Raw genomic sequence first — 15,721 nt, forward strand, 5'->3', positions numbered from 1 at the left:
ATAATAATAATAATAATAATAATATAATAATAATAATGATAATAATAATAATAATAATAATAATAATGATAATAATGATACCTGAATAAATAATAATAATATAATAATAATAATAATAATAATAATAATAATAATAATAATAAATAATAAATAATAAATACCACCCAGTCGAATTGGAGGACTGTGATAGAGCAAAAAAAAAAAAAAAAAAAAAAAAATAATAATAATAATATACTAATTTAAATAATAATAATAATAATAATAATAATAATAATAATAATAATAATAATAATAATAATAATAATATATAGAAGTCTGAATCTCATTTTGAGACTCTGATCACTATGGAACAACAAACGAAAAAGTAAAAGCACTGGAGAGACATACCTGGAATACAATAACATAAAACTACGAAAGAATAATAATAATAATAATAATAATAATAATAATAATAATAATAATAATAATAATAATAATAATAATAATAATAACAATAATAATAATAATAATAATAATAGAAGCTTACCTTTAAGAACGTCATGTTGCCTCCCTGTCAAAGAGACGAAAGAAATTAAGTGAAGTTGCATATTATAGTAGTTCAGAAATTCAAGCGAAAATGCAATGCATTACTACCTTAACAATTCTTTTTGCATCTTAATACATTTTTATCTGTTTATCTATATATTAATTCATCTTTTTTCTGTTTAAATTCGTCGACTCTCTTCTTTCTGTGTTTCCATCTACTCCTCTTGCTTCTTCCTAATGAACACCATGATATTCTGTGGTGGTGGGCTTGTTCCATATGAATAGGGTTTCATCCAATGAATAATAATATAATCCAGGACACTTACTATTGTTGGTTAATACGAATGGGTTTCATCTCATGAATAATAGTAAAATCCAGGGTACTCAGTATTGTTGCTTAATTCGAAGAAACATGAAAAGTGAATGTTTCTTAGGCAGCGCAGCTAAAGATCTCATTTCTGAACAGCTTCAAATGTCGTTAAGAAATACGATCCAGACTAAAAACTAACAAGCACAGTCAATGAGAAGACAGTTACGTCACGCGTCGTAATTAGTCGACCAATGAAGATCTGCAGCGTCGGCGAATACTAACAAAGTCCTCATTAAACGAATTTGCTCGTCAGCCGTGTGACTTAAAAAAGAAGAAGAAAAAAAAAAAAAACGCCGGTGAAAGCATAATTATAACCTCCGACTAACGATTCTTCTTCCACTAAAATTAAGCATTATCCGCGTCCTATCAAGTCTATTATATTCAGCGCGAAAGCAGTTCGAGTCCAACTACACTTTTTGAAGGCGAAGTCTTTTTCGATCTGACAGTAATTTTTTATTGACGTTTTGTGTCATTAAAAGCAAGACTTTCACGTCAGTCTATACCTCGAAGTCTGGTCTTCGTCACCAGACTGACCAGAATTTCAAAAAGGACATAAATGCCATATTCGACTGCGGATACTACTGCATATATTGAAATCATATGAATGCCCGTTCACACGTACAGCATATAACATTCAATAAACCTCCTTAGAAAAACGTAAGCCATTCTGTCAGCGCTGGAACTCATATTTGGAGAAGACGAGACCTAATTATATAATGTCGAGCTCACCTACCTACGTTGCATTAATATTATTATTTCTCAGTCATAACAAGGCGTGTTGCGACCTCCAGCCTACTCGGGACGCGTGCAAGATTCTCCACTCACACATGAGTTGTAAACATTATATTCCCAACTTTTAAGGTCAAATAAATCGTGCTAAAGTCTACGGTCAAATATCACGTTGTTTCATCAAGGAAAATGTAAATAATAGCCTATATTTTATTTAGAAATAATTCTTCGGTACTGTTTAACATGCACATTTTTTTTTTACATTTTCGTTCAAACGAATAAATCGTAAATATCCTATCATCAAATTCCTGTATCTTTAACTCAACGCGAAACACCTTTTCCAGACCGTTTTAGTCCCTTCCATAGACTTTTCTTAAACCCCCTAGGAACAACGATAACCTTTTCCAGACCTTTTGAGGCTCTTCAATAGACTTTTCCAGACCCTTTGAGGCTCTTCCATAGACTTTTCCAGACCCTTTGAGGCTCTTCCATAGACTTTTCCAGACCCTTTGAGGTTCTTCCATAGACTTTTCCTGCACCCCCCACCCCCCAAAGAACAACAATAACAACAAAGAAGTTTAGGCTTACGCCCCGAGTAAGCGAAAATCCAAATACTAACCTGTATAGCGGGGACAGCCGTCGGCGTGACCGGCTGTTCCTCGGCGTTCCGGCCGTAGCGAAGCTGCCCAAAAATCCAGTCCTTTATGACCCTCTGGACCAGCGGGTTCTCCGGGTCCACGATTCGCAGGGCCGTGATGTTCGTGCCCCCGTGACGGAAGTCTTCCAGCTCTACAGTGTGCAGATCCTGGAAGGACATGGAAAAATATATCATAAACTGGAAGTTAAGTTAAGTAGATCTTAGTTTAACCAGACCACTGAGCTGATTAACAGCTCTCCTAAGCAACGGGACCTACAGCTTATTGTGGGATCTGGACCACATCATATCGAGAAATTAATCTTTAATAACCAGAAATTAATTCTTCTGATTCCACGTTGGCAGAGCAGGAGGGAGTCGAACTCGCGACTACCGAATCGGAAGTATTTATGTGTTTTTTTACGGTATGAAAATCTTGCTGATGAGAAGATAAAGTGCAAGATAAATTACTGTATGCAAAACCTGCAAAGACAGGGAAAAATCGATAATTTTGGCGTTATTTGTTATGTGAGTTTTCCATTGAGTCTGTCTTACAAGCAGGAAACTAAACTAACTTCAAATTAGTTAACCTAACTAATCATCCTGTCTAAACCTATTAACTGGACCTAATTTTTCCACCGATATCACTTGTAATAATCCATTAATAAGTCCCATTTATACCTCTCTCTAAACATCACTTCGTAGATTGACTCTTATGGGCTGCTTTATGAGCAAGAGCCCGTGCTGGCATATCGCCAGCATAAAGCCCTAACCTGTCATAAGGCTCAAAAATTCAGCTGGAGGTTGAAGCTGGTTTGAATTCAAAATGCATCAGCGGTATCATAACAGCAATATAGGCCTGACCTATCAAGAGACTATAAACAATTAAGCTGGAATTTTAAGCTGTTTTTAATTCAAAAAGCTTTAGTAGAGACGTTTATTACTTTAAAAAATTACCGTTACTTAATTCCAGTGTCATTTTCCACTTTGGTTCACTTCATCCAACCCCATCGATATGAATTAAAAACGCACAGTCAAGTGCCACGCCCCTTTTCTTGCATTGAGGTGTATTTTCTTTATATGTATATATATATATATATAGTATATATATATATATATATATATATTTAGTTCCCGTCCACTTAATGTTTCTTTTATTCTGGTGGAAGGTTGGTCCATTGTAATGTCTTATTTTGTGAATTTTAATGTATCTTGATTTAGACAAAAAAATTTATAATTTTAAACGTCAAAAAATCATATTTGAATTTTATGTTAATTATGTTTTTTAAAATCTATTTTAGAACCTTTGAAAATGTAATTATATAAGAAAACTACCAAACGTTGGGTAATAAATATAAAAAAGAGAGTTGAGAAAAAATGTATAATTCTAAATGTCAAAATTTATACTTGAATTTTATGCTAATCATGTTTTTTAAAATTCTCTTTTAGAACCTTTGAAATGTAATTATATAAGAAAACTACCAAACGTCGGGAAATAAATATAAATAAGAGAGGTGAATCTTAACTGTTCCATCAGCGTACGTATTTTTTTTAATAAATAATAATATATTCGAAAGGCACAAAGTTTCGAGAGGCAATATGTCACTAGACAAAGTTTCGCACAGCCGAGTCGAGTCATCAGTTACTCAAGAGGTCGAAGTTAGATTCTATCCAAGTCATAATGGAGGGCAATATCATTGCTTTCACTACCCCCCCCCCCCCCCCCCCCCCACCCCCCCCCCCCCCCCCCCCCCCCCCCCCACCGCCCCCTTTTTTCAATATTAAAATAAAGGACTTTAACAGATCGTTAACGCAACGCAACAATTGTGTGAAACGAGAAAATAAATAAATAAATAACTAGATAAAATAACTAAATAAATAAATAAATAAATAAATAGAAATATTAAATCACTTTCCCTAAAAAAAAAATAGGACTTCAACCGATTTCAAAACTCAGATCTTTAATGCAACTCTACAACTGAGTGAAACGAACAAAATAAAATAAATAATAAATAAATAAATAAATAAAATAAATAGAAATATTTAAATCACTTTCCCTTTAAAAAAAGATTTCAACCACTTTCAAAACCCAGATCGTTAACGCAACGCTACAATTATGTGAAACGACATAATAAATGAATAGAAATATTAAATAACTTTTCCTCTTTTTTGAAAAAAAAAAAAAAAAAAACAAGGACTTCAACCCATTTCAAAACTCAGATCGTTAACGCTAACGCTACAATTGTGTGAAACGAACGGCCCCGCCCCCAACCCGCGCCAAAAAAAAATAAAGAATAAAAAATATTAAATAAAAGCTGATATCTCTGTAAGAGGATTACATCCAATGGGGTAGCTAGCATTTTGCACAATACCGGTAACATGCATAACCTTTATTTTCGATGAACTCAGATCTGCCCATAAAAAAGGCATATATATATAATATATATATATATATATATATATATATATATATATATATATATATATATAATAATAAAAGAATAAAAGCAATTCCCTGAAACACAGTACGCGGTTTCAATGTTCAGCGAAACAGTTTTGCCTGTTAGTGTATAATCCTCAAATTTTTTTTAAAATGTAATTCTGGATAACCTAGAATTAGACTTTTTTTTTCAAATAAAAATATAAAAAATTCTCATCTACTAAATAAAAATGAGATAAATAAAACTCTTTTAAAAGTTTATTTTTTCCCTTCACGAACGGATTTGTTTAGGCTGTTTAGACAGATTTACGTGAACTGAATGGTCAATGAATGTATGGCATATGAGAGAGAGAGAGAGAGAGAGAGAGAGAGAGAGAGAGAGAGAGAGAGAGAGAGAGTAACTCGCTAAGTTTTCGCAAACATAAGTTCATCGTGAAATATAACACTTGATATTTTATATGACTCAGAATATTTCCAACTGAGTTCTACACAGAAAACGGTAAAAATATGAGACTGAATACTGGAGGATATAATTAACTCATTGAATAGCGGGAGGATAAAATGAACACAAGAGTAATTCTCGTTACTCGAAAAGCAACAATTGCGCAAATAAACTTTGCTCTCATTGCTTGGAAAAAGCAGAATCAGTGATATTGTTTTCCATATTTATTTGTGTATTGTTTGGGAAGAAATTCGTGATGTTTCTGTATACGAATCTTAATATCATAAATTCTTGAATATTGTTTGCGATAAATTCTAGATGTTTCCTTATAAAAATCATGACATTACTCTGCTGTATTAAGAACATTTAACAAATTCCAATAACTGACCATTTTTTCCGGTTTCCCCAACTTAAATACCAAATATATAGGAGTGGTTTAACCATAACAATAATAATAATATAGCATATTCCACTAAATACCCTGTTTCCGGTCTACCTCTGCTCAAATATAAAATATTAGGATACTGAGTAAATTTAACTTATTCCAATGTCAATCACCGAAAAAAACATAAAAAAAAATATAAAACCACCGTAACTTCATCGTAACACGCCAAAAGCATCCAAATTTGGCACAAATAATTGGCAAAAAACCCATAAAACGGGCTTGATTGGCAAACAAGCCTTCAAAAATTGCTCGAAATTACAAATAATACCTTAATCTCACCTAATTTAACCTCACTTGGCACAAATAATTAGTAAAAAACCATTAAACCCGGTTAATTAGCGAACAAACCTTCAATAATTATTCGAAATTGCAAAAAATGCCTTAATCTCACCTAACCTAACTTCATTTTTTAACCTAACTAACTACAATTGTTCCCGGTTTCCTCAGTTTAAATACAAAATGTATTGCAGCACCTTAAATGGAAATCTTGAACCCTTTAGTTTAGGAACTACAAAGAGATAACAGCAGCGAACTCCCACAAATATTCGTCTTTCCTTCCATTCAGCCAAACACCGGATTCCCGCCAATAATTCTCTCTCGCGAGAGACGTATGTCAGCCATGACTGCAATAAGACTTTAATATTTCACAGAGAGAGAGAGAGAGAGAGAGAGAGAGAGAGAGAGAGAGAGAGAGAGAGAGAGAGAGAGGGACTCTGACGCAACAATTTGTTTGCCGAGTTCTTTTTTCTACGTTGTCATTCCCTTATCGATTTTGCTTAACTTTTTAATATATATATATATATATATATATATATATATATATATATATATATATATGTATGTATGTATGTATGGATGTATATATATTAATTTATTTAAATAATATAAATAGAATACACATTTATATTTACATACTTCAGTAGATGAAACCTATACATATGGTAACAAGGTGACAGATGTCATTTTATTATTATTATATTATTATTATATTATTATTATTATTATTATTATTATTATTATTATTATTATTATTTATTATTATTATTATTATTATTATTATTATTATTATTATTATTATTATTGATTATTCAGAAGAGGAACCCTATTCCTATGGAACAAGCCCATAGAAGCGATTTTATTATTATTATTATTATTATTATTATTATTATTATTATTATTATTATTATTATTATTATTTTCATTATTCAATTGACGAACCCTATTCACATGGAACAAACCCCACAGAGACCACTGACTTGAAATTCAAGCTTCCAAAGACTATACGGTGTTCGTTAGGAAGAAGTAAGAGGCAGTTAAAGCGAAATAAAATATAAAAGACAAAGTCTGCACCTGACAACATCCCCAAAAATATATATATATATAACCGAGACATTTACCCGTCACATCAAGACATATTTTTGCCTGCCAGTAATTCTCTCCATCGCCACCACCGCAGCTGCTGCTACCAAAAATAAATAAATATATATATTTTTTCTTCATTTTTTTCTGATCTTAACTAAAAACCGTCTGGAAAGAATTCTGAAACTTTACGCTTCGCTGAGCCCCGGGGGGAGGATTTATTATTTGGAATGCAGCCGATGCATCACACATGAACAGTTTTCGTCTTCCATAAATAAAGAAATATATATATATATATATATATATATATATATATATATATATATTATATATATATATATATATATATATATATATATATATATATATATAATGTATATGTGTGAGTCTCTGTGTATATACATATAGACATACATACACACACACATATATATATATATATATATATATATAATATAAATATATATAATATATATATATATATATATATATGTGTAAAAAGGAGGAATTTACAGATTCATCATATTTAACTTCCCATGAAGAATAGAGTCCAGAAGCGAACGACCTATGAATGTTGGACATCTCTTTTGGGGGTGGATGATGTTAAAGTTCCTTACTTAAGCATATCAGTGTCGTGAGGCTATTGTTCAAGGTGCCTTTGAAAACTGGCTGTGACTAGTTAATTGGGGCATTGACAATGAGTGTGAATTCGTGTGTACGCGTACGAACTATGTCCACTCTTAATGGCTTCGTTTAGCCAAGAACTAGGGAGACAGCTACGGGAGAAAAGGCAGGATGCTGGGATAGCTCTGCAAAAGTTATTTGTTAAAGTGTTGACGTTCCAGGCTGCAATGGGTGAGTTATTATAGTTTAGCCAAAGGGATGGCTTGCTTAGATATCTTGTAAAGATGTTCCATTTCATTTAATCTTGACTTTGTCTTTACAATTGTGTGTGTGCTCACTAGTGTGTTCTGTCTTTTAAACAGGCGGATCTAGTGAGGGGACCGAGTGTCCTAGTAAGGGGACTGTATTTTGGAGAAGAGATAATTGGTGTGACTAATTACTGATTAAGACATTTAAATACCGGCGTGTTATCTGAGTTAGTTGTCTGTGAGACTTGAACTATTATCATTCCATTAATTATCTTTTAAGAACTTGAATTATTCAACTAATACTTTACTTTGAATAAGCGTATGTATTTTTGTAACTCCGACTCTAATTTGATGGAACCTGATGGAAATGGAGGAGAGGAGAGAGAAGAGAGAGAGAGAGAGGAGAGACCGAGAGAGAGAGAGAGGGGGGCTTTTGCCAGTGATCGCTTTGAGAGAGAGAGAGAGAGAGAGAGAGAGAGAGAGAGAGAGAGAGAGAGAGAGAGGGTTACCAGTTCGCCTTACGCTACGGTTAAACGCATACCAAACATTTAAATAGCTGGGGGAGGGCGACACCCTTTGCTGGTAAAAGTTGGTGGGCAGCGGTGTTCGAATGATAAAGCCTTTTGTGAGATTGTGAAAAATTGATTTCAGTTACTGAGAGAGAGGGAATGAGAAATGTCCGCCCGTTAACTGTGGTAATGGGAAGGGAAGGATTTTACTGGACTCAGCATTTTACACAGAGCGAGATGCCTCGAGGGAGTTAGACTCAGTCTGGCTTGTGTGTGTGAAAGACAATCGAGTGCTTTCTCGCCGAGCACGTTTTAGTTGCGCCGATGAGATTCGCGTGTTTATAATTGAGCAGATTTCCAGGTTTTCTTTCATTTTGAAGCGGTGAGTGTTACAAAATGTTTTTTAATCCAGTGGGTTTTTTTTTAATCATTTTGTGAGTTGTGGGATTGGTTTAGGATATCACACTTTTTTCCCCATATGCACAGAAAGTGATGTGTTTTTTTTTATTGGCACATAATAGAAGAGACACATTCTTCTTTGTGTTGATATATGCATGTGTATGAATGGTTTTCATACATACAAAACTGTGCTTGAATTGCATTTTTTTTGCTTGGACAAAGAGCGCCCACTCGTTCTTACACGCTCAGCGTAATTTCTGCTGACTGACCCATAGGGGTATTGTAAGGGGAGGGTAGTAGTGGTCTGCCTCGGCGGGTACTCAAACACTGTTTAGGGGGGGTGCTCTAACGCTCAGGGAGGGTGAGTTCTCTTCTTTTTTTTTAGTGGGGGTGAACTCCTCCTTTTTTTTCTTTGTGTCAGGGTATTGGGGGAAGAATTTGCCCTTGATAATGATTTTCCACTGCCAGGTCATCAGCTGATAATGATTGGTTGATGATGTGAGATGCCCGTAGGGTTTTCTTTTGAGAAAGAGATTTTCTTTCTCTTGAGTGAAGAGAAAAGGAAATGAAATGCATATGGGATGTGGTGTAAGTTTTCCTTATGCTTTGGAAGGCACAATTATAATGGGGTCACAGTGATTATTTTTTTTTTTAATGGAGATTTGATTGGTGTTGGAGAGATTACTTTAAAATGGTGCTGTGTGGTGCTGAGTGGTGATGACTGATGTTGTCAATTGGTGATGCCCGGTGGTGCTGACTAATGATGATTGCTGACTGATGTTGTCAGGTGGTGTATACTGGGGGATTGGCAATATTGGTGTATACTGGGGGAATTGCAATATTAATGCCCTTACTTGAGATATTTTACTGGAGAATTATTACTATGGAGAATTATTATTATTATTATAACTTGATATATTTTACGGGAGAGGTACTTAAGTAGAATTATCATTACTTGAGACATATTTTACAAGAGATTTGAGATATTTCATGGGTGATTATTTTATAATTATAACAGATAATTATATTTTGGAGAATTATTACAATGAATTATGGGAGAAGTTTTGGGGTTAATTATTCATTGAGTTTTTGTGACTTTGGAGAATATGTCAGTAGTTCATGGGTGATGAATCTGGCTGAATTTTGGTGAATTTTGTGCTGAATTTTGGTGAATTTTGTGCTGAATTTTTGGTGAATGGGCAAGCATTAACATTGGTGATGTCTTTATACTAATACTGGTTATTTTTTTATGTACTAACGTGGGTGTTGTAATGCTGTCAAGGGTGGTGTTGTTTTTTCTTTTAATATGGGAGGAACTAACGACAAATTTTTTTTTTCTTTTTTTTGAGTTCAGCAGAGAATTGCTTGACATCTACGTGAGTCACGAGGATAGTTAACATTGCCGTTGATTTTTCTTTTTCCCTTTTTTGGAAGTTACAAGTTTTTTATCATGGGCGAATTTGAATTTATTTTTCCTCTCCAGTTTATGAGATTTTTTTAATGTCTCAGTTCGTGACTTAGTCATTGTTCGGGAATGTTATGTGTTTATGATTTCAGCTGTTTGATGCTACAGAAAGATATATGGGAGAATTTTTGCATTTTTTTTAATGCATATGTAATGGCACTAAATTTTTTTTTCTGGATATTCATGTTCCAGAAGTTGTGGGTTTCTTGCACAATACTTTTGTTGTATTTGTGACAATTTTGCCAGAGATAGGAAACTTGGTTAAGTTTTCTAGTGGCCTATGTCGTAGTGCATATGGAGAAGTCTTGGCTTAGACACTGAATTTGGAGTGTTGTTATAATGAGTTGTGGCACATTGGTGATTTTTTCTAGAATTTTCTGGACAATTTTATTTGCCGAGTTTTTGCCCTTTTTCAGCAGTTATGCTAAAGAGAGAGTTTATAGTTTTTGACTATAACATTGAGTTATTCTCTGGAGAATTGGAGGTATATTATTTTGGAGATATAATTTGAGATATAATATATCGGAGATATATTTTTGGCCATTTTATATTTGCCTATGGTGGTGAGGACTATGTTTAGTTCAATTATTTTGCAGCCATCTTTGTTTCAAATGGAGACACCTTTTTGAGGAGATATGGGCAATATTTATAAGTGTGTCAGCTGGATGCTTTGAGTGCATTTTTTTGGAGATGGAGTTTCATTTTTTATTATCCTGCTTGGAGATATAATATTTTTTTTGGAGACTTGTTTTATTCCACATGGAGTTATTGGTGAAATAGAGGTAAGTATTTTTTATTTGCCGAAACAGAGGTGAATATTTTTTGCTGGAGTGGTGATTTTATTAACATGTGGTTATTGGTGAAATAAGAGGGAATATGGTGGTGTGGTTATTAATTAAATGGAAGAAATATTTTTATCACTGGGGTGGTATTACTATTAATATGGTGATTTATATATTTATATATATATATATGGGGATGGCATTAAGCTTTGGCAGGTGACCTTTTTTGTGGTTATGACTTTTTTGTAATTGGGCAGTATCATGTGAGAGTTATGTCTATTGAGACAAATTTTTGAACACCTTGGTCATATCCTGGAGGTAGTTTTGTGAAATGTGCTGATATCATGTCAGTATAGAACCTTTTTTTTGAGAATCATGGGTTTCTGAAGTTGCGAGTCTGACTAGACATTTATCTGGAAATGTTGACCATAGCATTTCATGAAAGTGCACGTGTAAGAGTTTGCTTTCTGACCGTGTCCGGTCGCTTGAATAGTTGCGATGTAAAAAATTCCGTAACTATGCATATTGCATTTGTTGGGGAAAATGCGGGATTATGTATATCATGCATATATTATGTGCTTTGTGATGGGGAAGTTTACTTTTCATTAGTTTTTTTATTTTTCTTTTTTTTCCTTTTCTTATGAGAGATGTAATTGGGGATTCAGCTTTAAATAGCATTTCTTTTTGGACGGGAGACGTAATTTATCGGGATTTGTGATTTACATAGATGGGCATTTGACATTAACTCTCATTGTAATTAGTTATGTGAGCAGTGAGGGGTTTTTATTTGCTCGTTAACAAAACAGTTGGAGATTTTTACTGATTTGTGGGGGTTACTGTAATATCAGAGCTTGAGAGAACATTTTTGATTTTTGGGTCTGGGCTTATTACGTGATTTTTTTTTTCTTGGGCTCATTACTGTTACGGATCTGAGATCTCAGAGACAATGTTACGGTGTCGAAATATCCTGGTTAAAGGTTGACACAATGTTACGGCCTCTGAGAGAGGTCCGATTCAGGTTCGATATGAAATAATAAAGAAAATATATCAACACAAACAGTTGAAACTGGGGATACGAATATAGAAAGAAACACTAACACAACAAAGGTTTATTTACAAGCTTACTAACAAAGGTAAATGCAGAATGGTATCTCCTATTTACATAAAAAGATAGAATCTTACACTGCATGAACTGGGGGAAACAATGAGGCAATTCGAATACTTGCTAATCAGTTTGGCACTTCGAAGAGGTGGCTTCATAAAAGTAGAGCGGCAATTGCAGACGTCCTCTTGACTCCGTATTGCAGAAACTAGTCTATTCATAAGGCAGGAACTCTCCCCTGTTCTTCTCCGAAGTCTGCTCAATTCAGAGATAACTCGGCCGTCCACACGGAGACGACTAGACCAATATCCAACCAACACTCAAACCACTCTTCTGATGATTGATACTTCGTCGGTTCCTTCGTCTCTAGTCTCTCTCTGACGATCACTGCTGCTGATCTCTCACTGATAATCCGATCTGTGGCTCTTACTAACTGGTGATCTCTCTCTTTTACGATCTCTTCCTCTTACGATCACTCCTCTCTTCCTCCTCCCGCTGCTACTTCCTCCGTCGTATTTATACGGCATCCTTGGGGCGGAGCCTACGGCGAGCATCACAGACTCCCGAGGTTTCTAGATATTCTTAGATGAATCTAGACGAGGTATTGCATCAGAAAATCGCGGCGTTTCTCACGACACATTGGCGCAAGTTTGTGCTCCACAACACGCCCGACGATTCCAGAACAGGCGCCTCCAACACGGGCGCGAAAGCCTCCTTGCTGCCGAACTTCTCGAAAATGCGTTCTCCTTTCCTTTACTCTTTCTTTGCTAGGAAGCAATTACCATCACAATTACCTTTTTTCTTTTTTTTACTTGTGAGAATTTTCGAGTTTGAAATGTGAGTGCAGAAGTCCGTGGAGTTGCTGTGAGTTCTGGATTGTGTGTAGCAGTGTGTGAGTTTGGAGAATTAAGTTAGAGAGCTTAATATTTTCTTTACGGAGTTGTGATAAAGACTTATGATTTAGTGGTCATATTAAATGGAGTTAATTGGGAGATGTTCAGTTAGTATTTCTGAGTTTTGAGGTCATTATCTGATAGAAGTAGTATGTCTGGGGTTAGTTTTCTTTTTTGATTGACTGATGACCTGACTGACATACTTAAAACACACCATAATCATCGTTCCCCGACGCTAGCAAGATGCCCACCAGCCGTGCAGAGATGTTGCTGTCGTTTGCCAGGGTATTTACGTGAGTTTCTATGAGTCTACAGAGTTCTACAGCGCTTTTGGGTCTACAGAAGCCGTTGGATGTTTTCCACAGGGAGACATTTCGCCTTTCTACAGCTTGCTACAGTCTGTGCAGGAAGTTGCAGACAAAGAGGGATATTCAAGAATCCGAAATGCAGAAAATTTATACGCCCAAGTGTTATTGGAGATGAAGCGTGACAGACATTACTTTATAATGCCAGAGACTTGCAGTTACTTATGTTTTGTGTTTTAAGCTGGCCAATGTGTTTTTATATATATGAGCTGTTTTATGTGAGCTATGGCTAGGCAGGGGCTAGCCAGGGTAGTGGTCGAGCAATTCTGTAAAAGGGAGGAATTTACAGATTCATCATATTTAACTTCCCATGGAGACAGAGTCCGAAGCGACGACCTAAGAATGCTGACATCTCTTTTAGGGTAGTATGATGTTAAAGTTCCTTACTTAAGCATATCAGTGTCATGAGGCTATTGTTCAAGGTGCCTTTGAAAACTGGCTGTGACCAGTTAATAGGGGCGTTGACAATGAGTGTGAATTCGTGTGTACGCGTACGAACTATGTCCATTCTTAATGGCTTCGTTTAGCCAAGAACTAGGGAGACAGCTACGGGAGAAAAGGTAGAATGCTGGGATAGCTCTGCGAAAGTTATTTGATAAAGTGTTGACGTTCCAGGCTGCAATGGGTGAGTTATTATAATTTAGCCAAAGGGATGGCTTGCTTTGATATATTGTAGAGATGTTCCATTTCATTTAATCTTTTTTTGACTTGTCTTTACAATTGTGTGTGTGCTCACTAGTGTGTTCTGTCTTTTAAACAGGCGGATCTAGTTAGGGGACCGAGTGTCCTAGTGAGGGGACCGAGTGTCCTAGTGAGGGTACTGTATTTTGGAGAAGAGATAATAGGTGTGACTAATTACTAATTAAGACATTTAAATACCGGGAGTTATCTGAGATAGTTGTCTGTGAGACTTGAACTATTATCATTCCATTAATTATCTTGTAAGAACTTGAATTATTCAACTAATACTTTACTTTGAATAAACGTATGTTTTTTTGTAACTCTGACTCTAATTTGATGACCTGATGGAATGGAGAGAGAGAGAGAGAGAGAGTGGAGAGACTGAGGGTTACCAGTTCGCCTTACGCTACATTTAAACGCATACCAACATTTAAATAGCCGGGGGAGGGCGACGCCCTTCGCTGGTAATATATATATACACATTTTATATATATATATATATATATATATATATATACATATATATATATATATATATATATATAATATATAGATATATGTATAAAGCGCCAAAATATACAATGTTTTTATGGGGTCCTTTTACTAGATGGAATTCTGTTGTAACAGAACATTTTTACCATACATATATATGCATATATATTTATACATACATACATACATACATACATACATATAAAGTACACACACACATGCGAGCTCGTGTACACGTAAGAATTACCATACAAATGGCGGAGTCAGATATGCACACAGACAGTCACAGTCAGAGAGATATAAATTCCCGTTAATCTCCTCAGATCTTAATAGCTCGAAGCTCGAGAGTTTGAATACAGGGTATGAATTTTAAAAAACTTGATCCCGAGGAAATCGTCCTCGATCCTGGTGGACTCCTCCAGCAGTCCGGACTATTTGGTGGCTTCAAAGGAAACTTCGGGAAGTTAGGGGAGGGTCTATCAGCTCCGAAAAAAAGTTTGAGATTTTATATTACGATTCATCAGCTTGTTTTGTGCGTGGTGATGCTTCTTCAGATTAATAATCGGTTTATATATGAATTTTTTTTTCTGTCTCTTAGACTTCTTAAGAACGTTTATGGTTTTCGAAATACGTCTTAGTATGAAGGTCTTGAAAATTATGCATTATATCATAGATAGATGTATTTTCTTACAAGAAATTGCTAGTATTGACTTCTTCAAAATTATTTAATAAATTTGTTTATTATAAAAAATTTTCAAACCTAAGGATTTATACCTTACTTTTAACATTTTTGTTTTTAATGTCTACCTATACTGACATATTTACAGACTAATTGCACCCCTATACGCAATAGAGAGAGAGAGAGAGAGAGACCTGTACAGTTTTATTATAGAAATTTGTCAAAAGTAAGGATTAATACTTTTTAACATTTTTATTTTTAATGTCAACCAATACTGACAAATTTACAGACTTTCTAATTGCACCACTTCACGAGAGAGAGAGAGAGAGAGAGAGAGAGAGAGAGAGAGAGAGAGAGAGAGAGAGAGAGAGAGAGATATCTGTACAGTTTTATACAGACTTGTCAAATCCAAGGCTTTATACCTATAACATTTCTATTGATAATCTCAACCAACGCTGCTAAAATTACAGGCTTTTTCTAATTGCACCTCTTCACGAGAGAGAGAGAGAGAGAGAGAGAGAGAGAGAGAGAGAGAGAG

The 15,721-nt window shown here is 34.9% G+C and overlaps 1 protein-coding gene across 9 annotated transcripts in view; it reads right to left on the bottom strand.

The window, feature by feature from the left end:
• LOC135196353 (glutamate receptor ionotropic, kainate 2-like) overlaps positions 1 to 15,721 on the bottom strand; it is a 358,070-nt gene that overhangs the window by 64,635 nt on the left and 277,714 nt on the right. For all 9 annotated transcript variants that reach the window (XR_010310392.1, XM_064223121.1, XM_064223122.1 and 6 more), the window contains exons 7-8: positions 2,244 to 2,429; positions 527 to 550 (exon numbers count right to left, since the gene is read on the bottom strand). Coding sequence is in view for 8 of the 9 variants with exons in the window: in XM_064223121.1 (XP_064079191.1) it covers positions 527 to 550; positions 2,244 to 2,429 (210 nt within the window). In the remaining variant the exon portion in view is untranslated. The remainder of the gene's footprint in view (positions 1 to 526; positions 551 to 2,243; positions 2,430 to 15,721) is intronic.

Source organism: Macrobrachium nipponense, chromosome 17, assembly GCF_015104395.2.
Source record: "Macrobrachium nipponense isolate FS-2020 chromosome 17, ASM1510439v2, whole genome shotgun sequence".
Lineage (NCBI taxonomy): Eukaryota > Metazoa > Arthropoda > Malacostraca > Decapoda > Palaemonidae > Macrobrachium > Macrobrachium nipponense.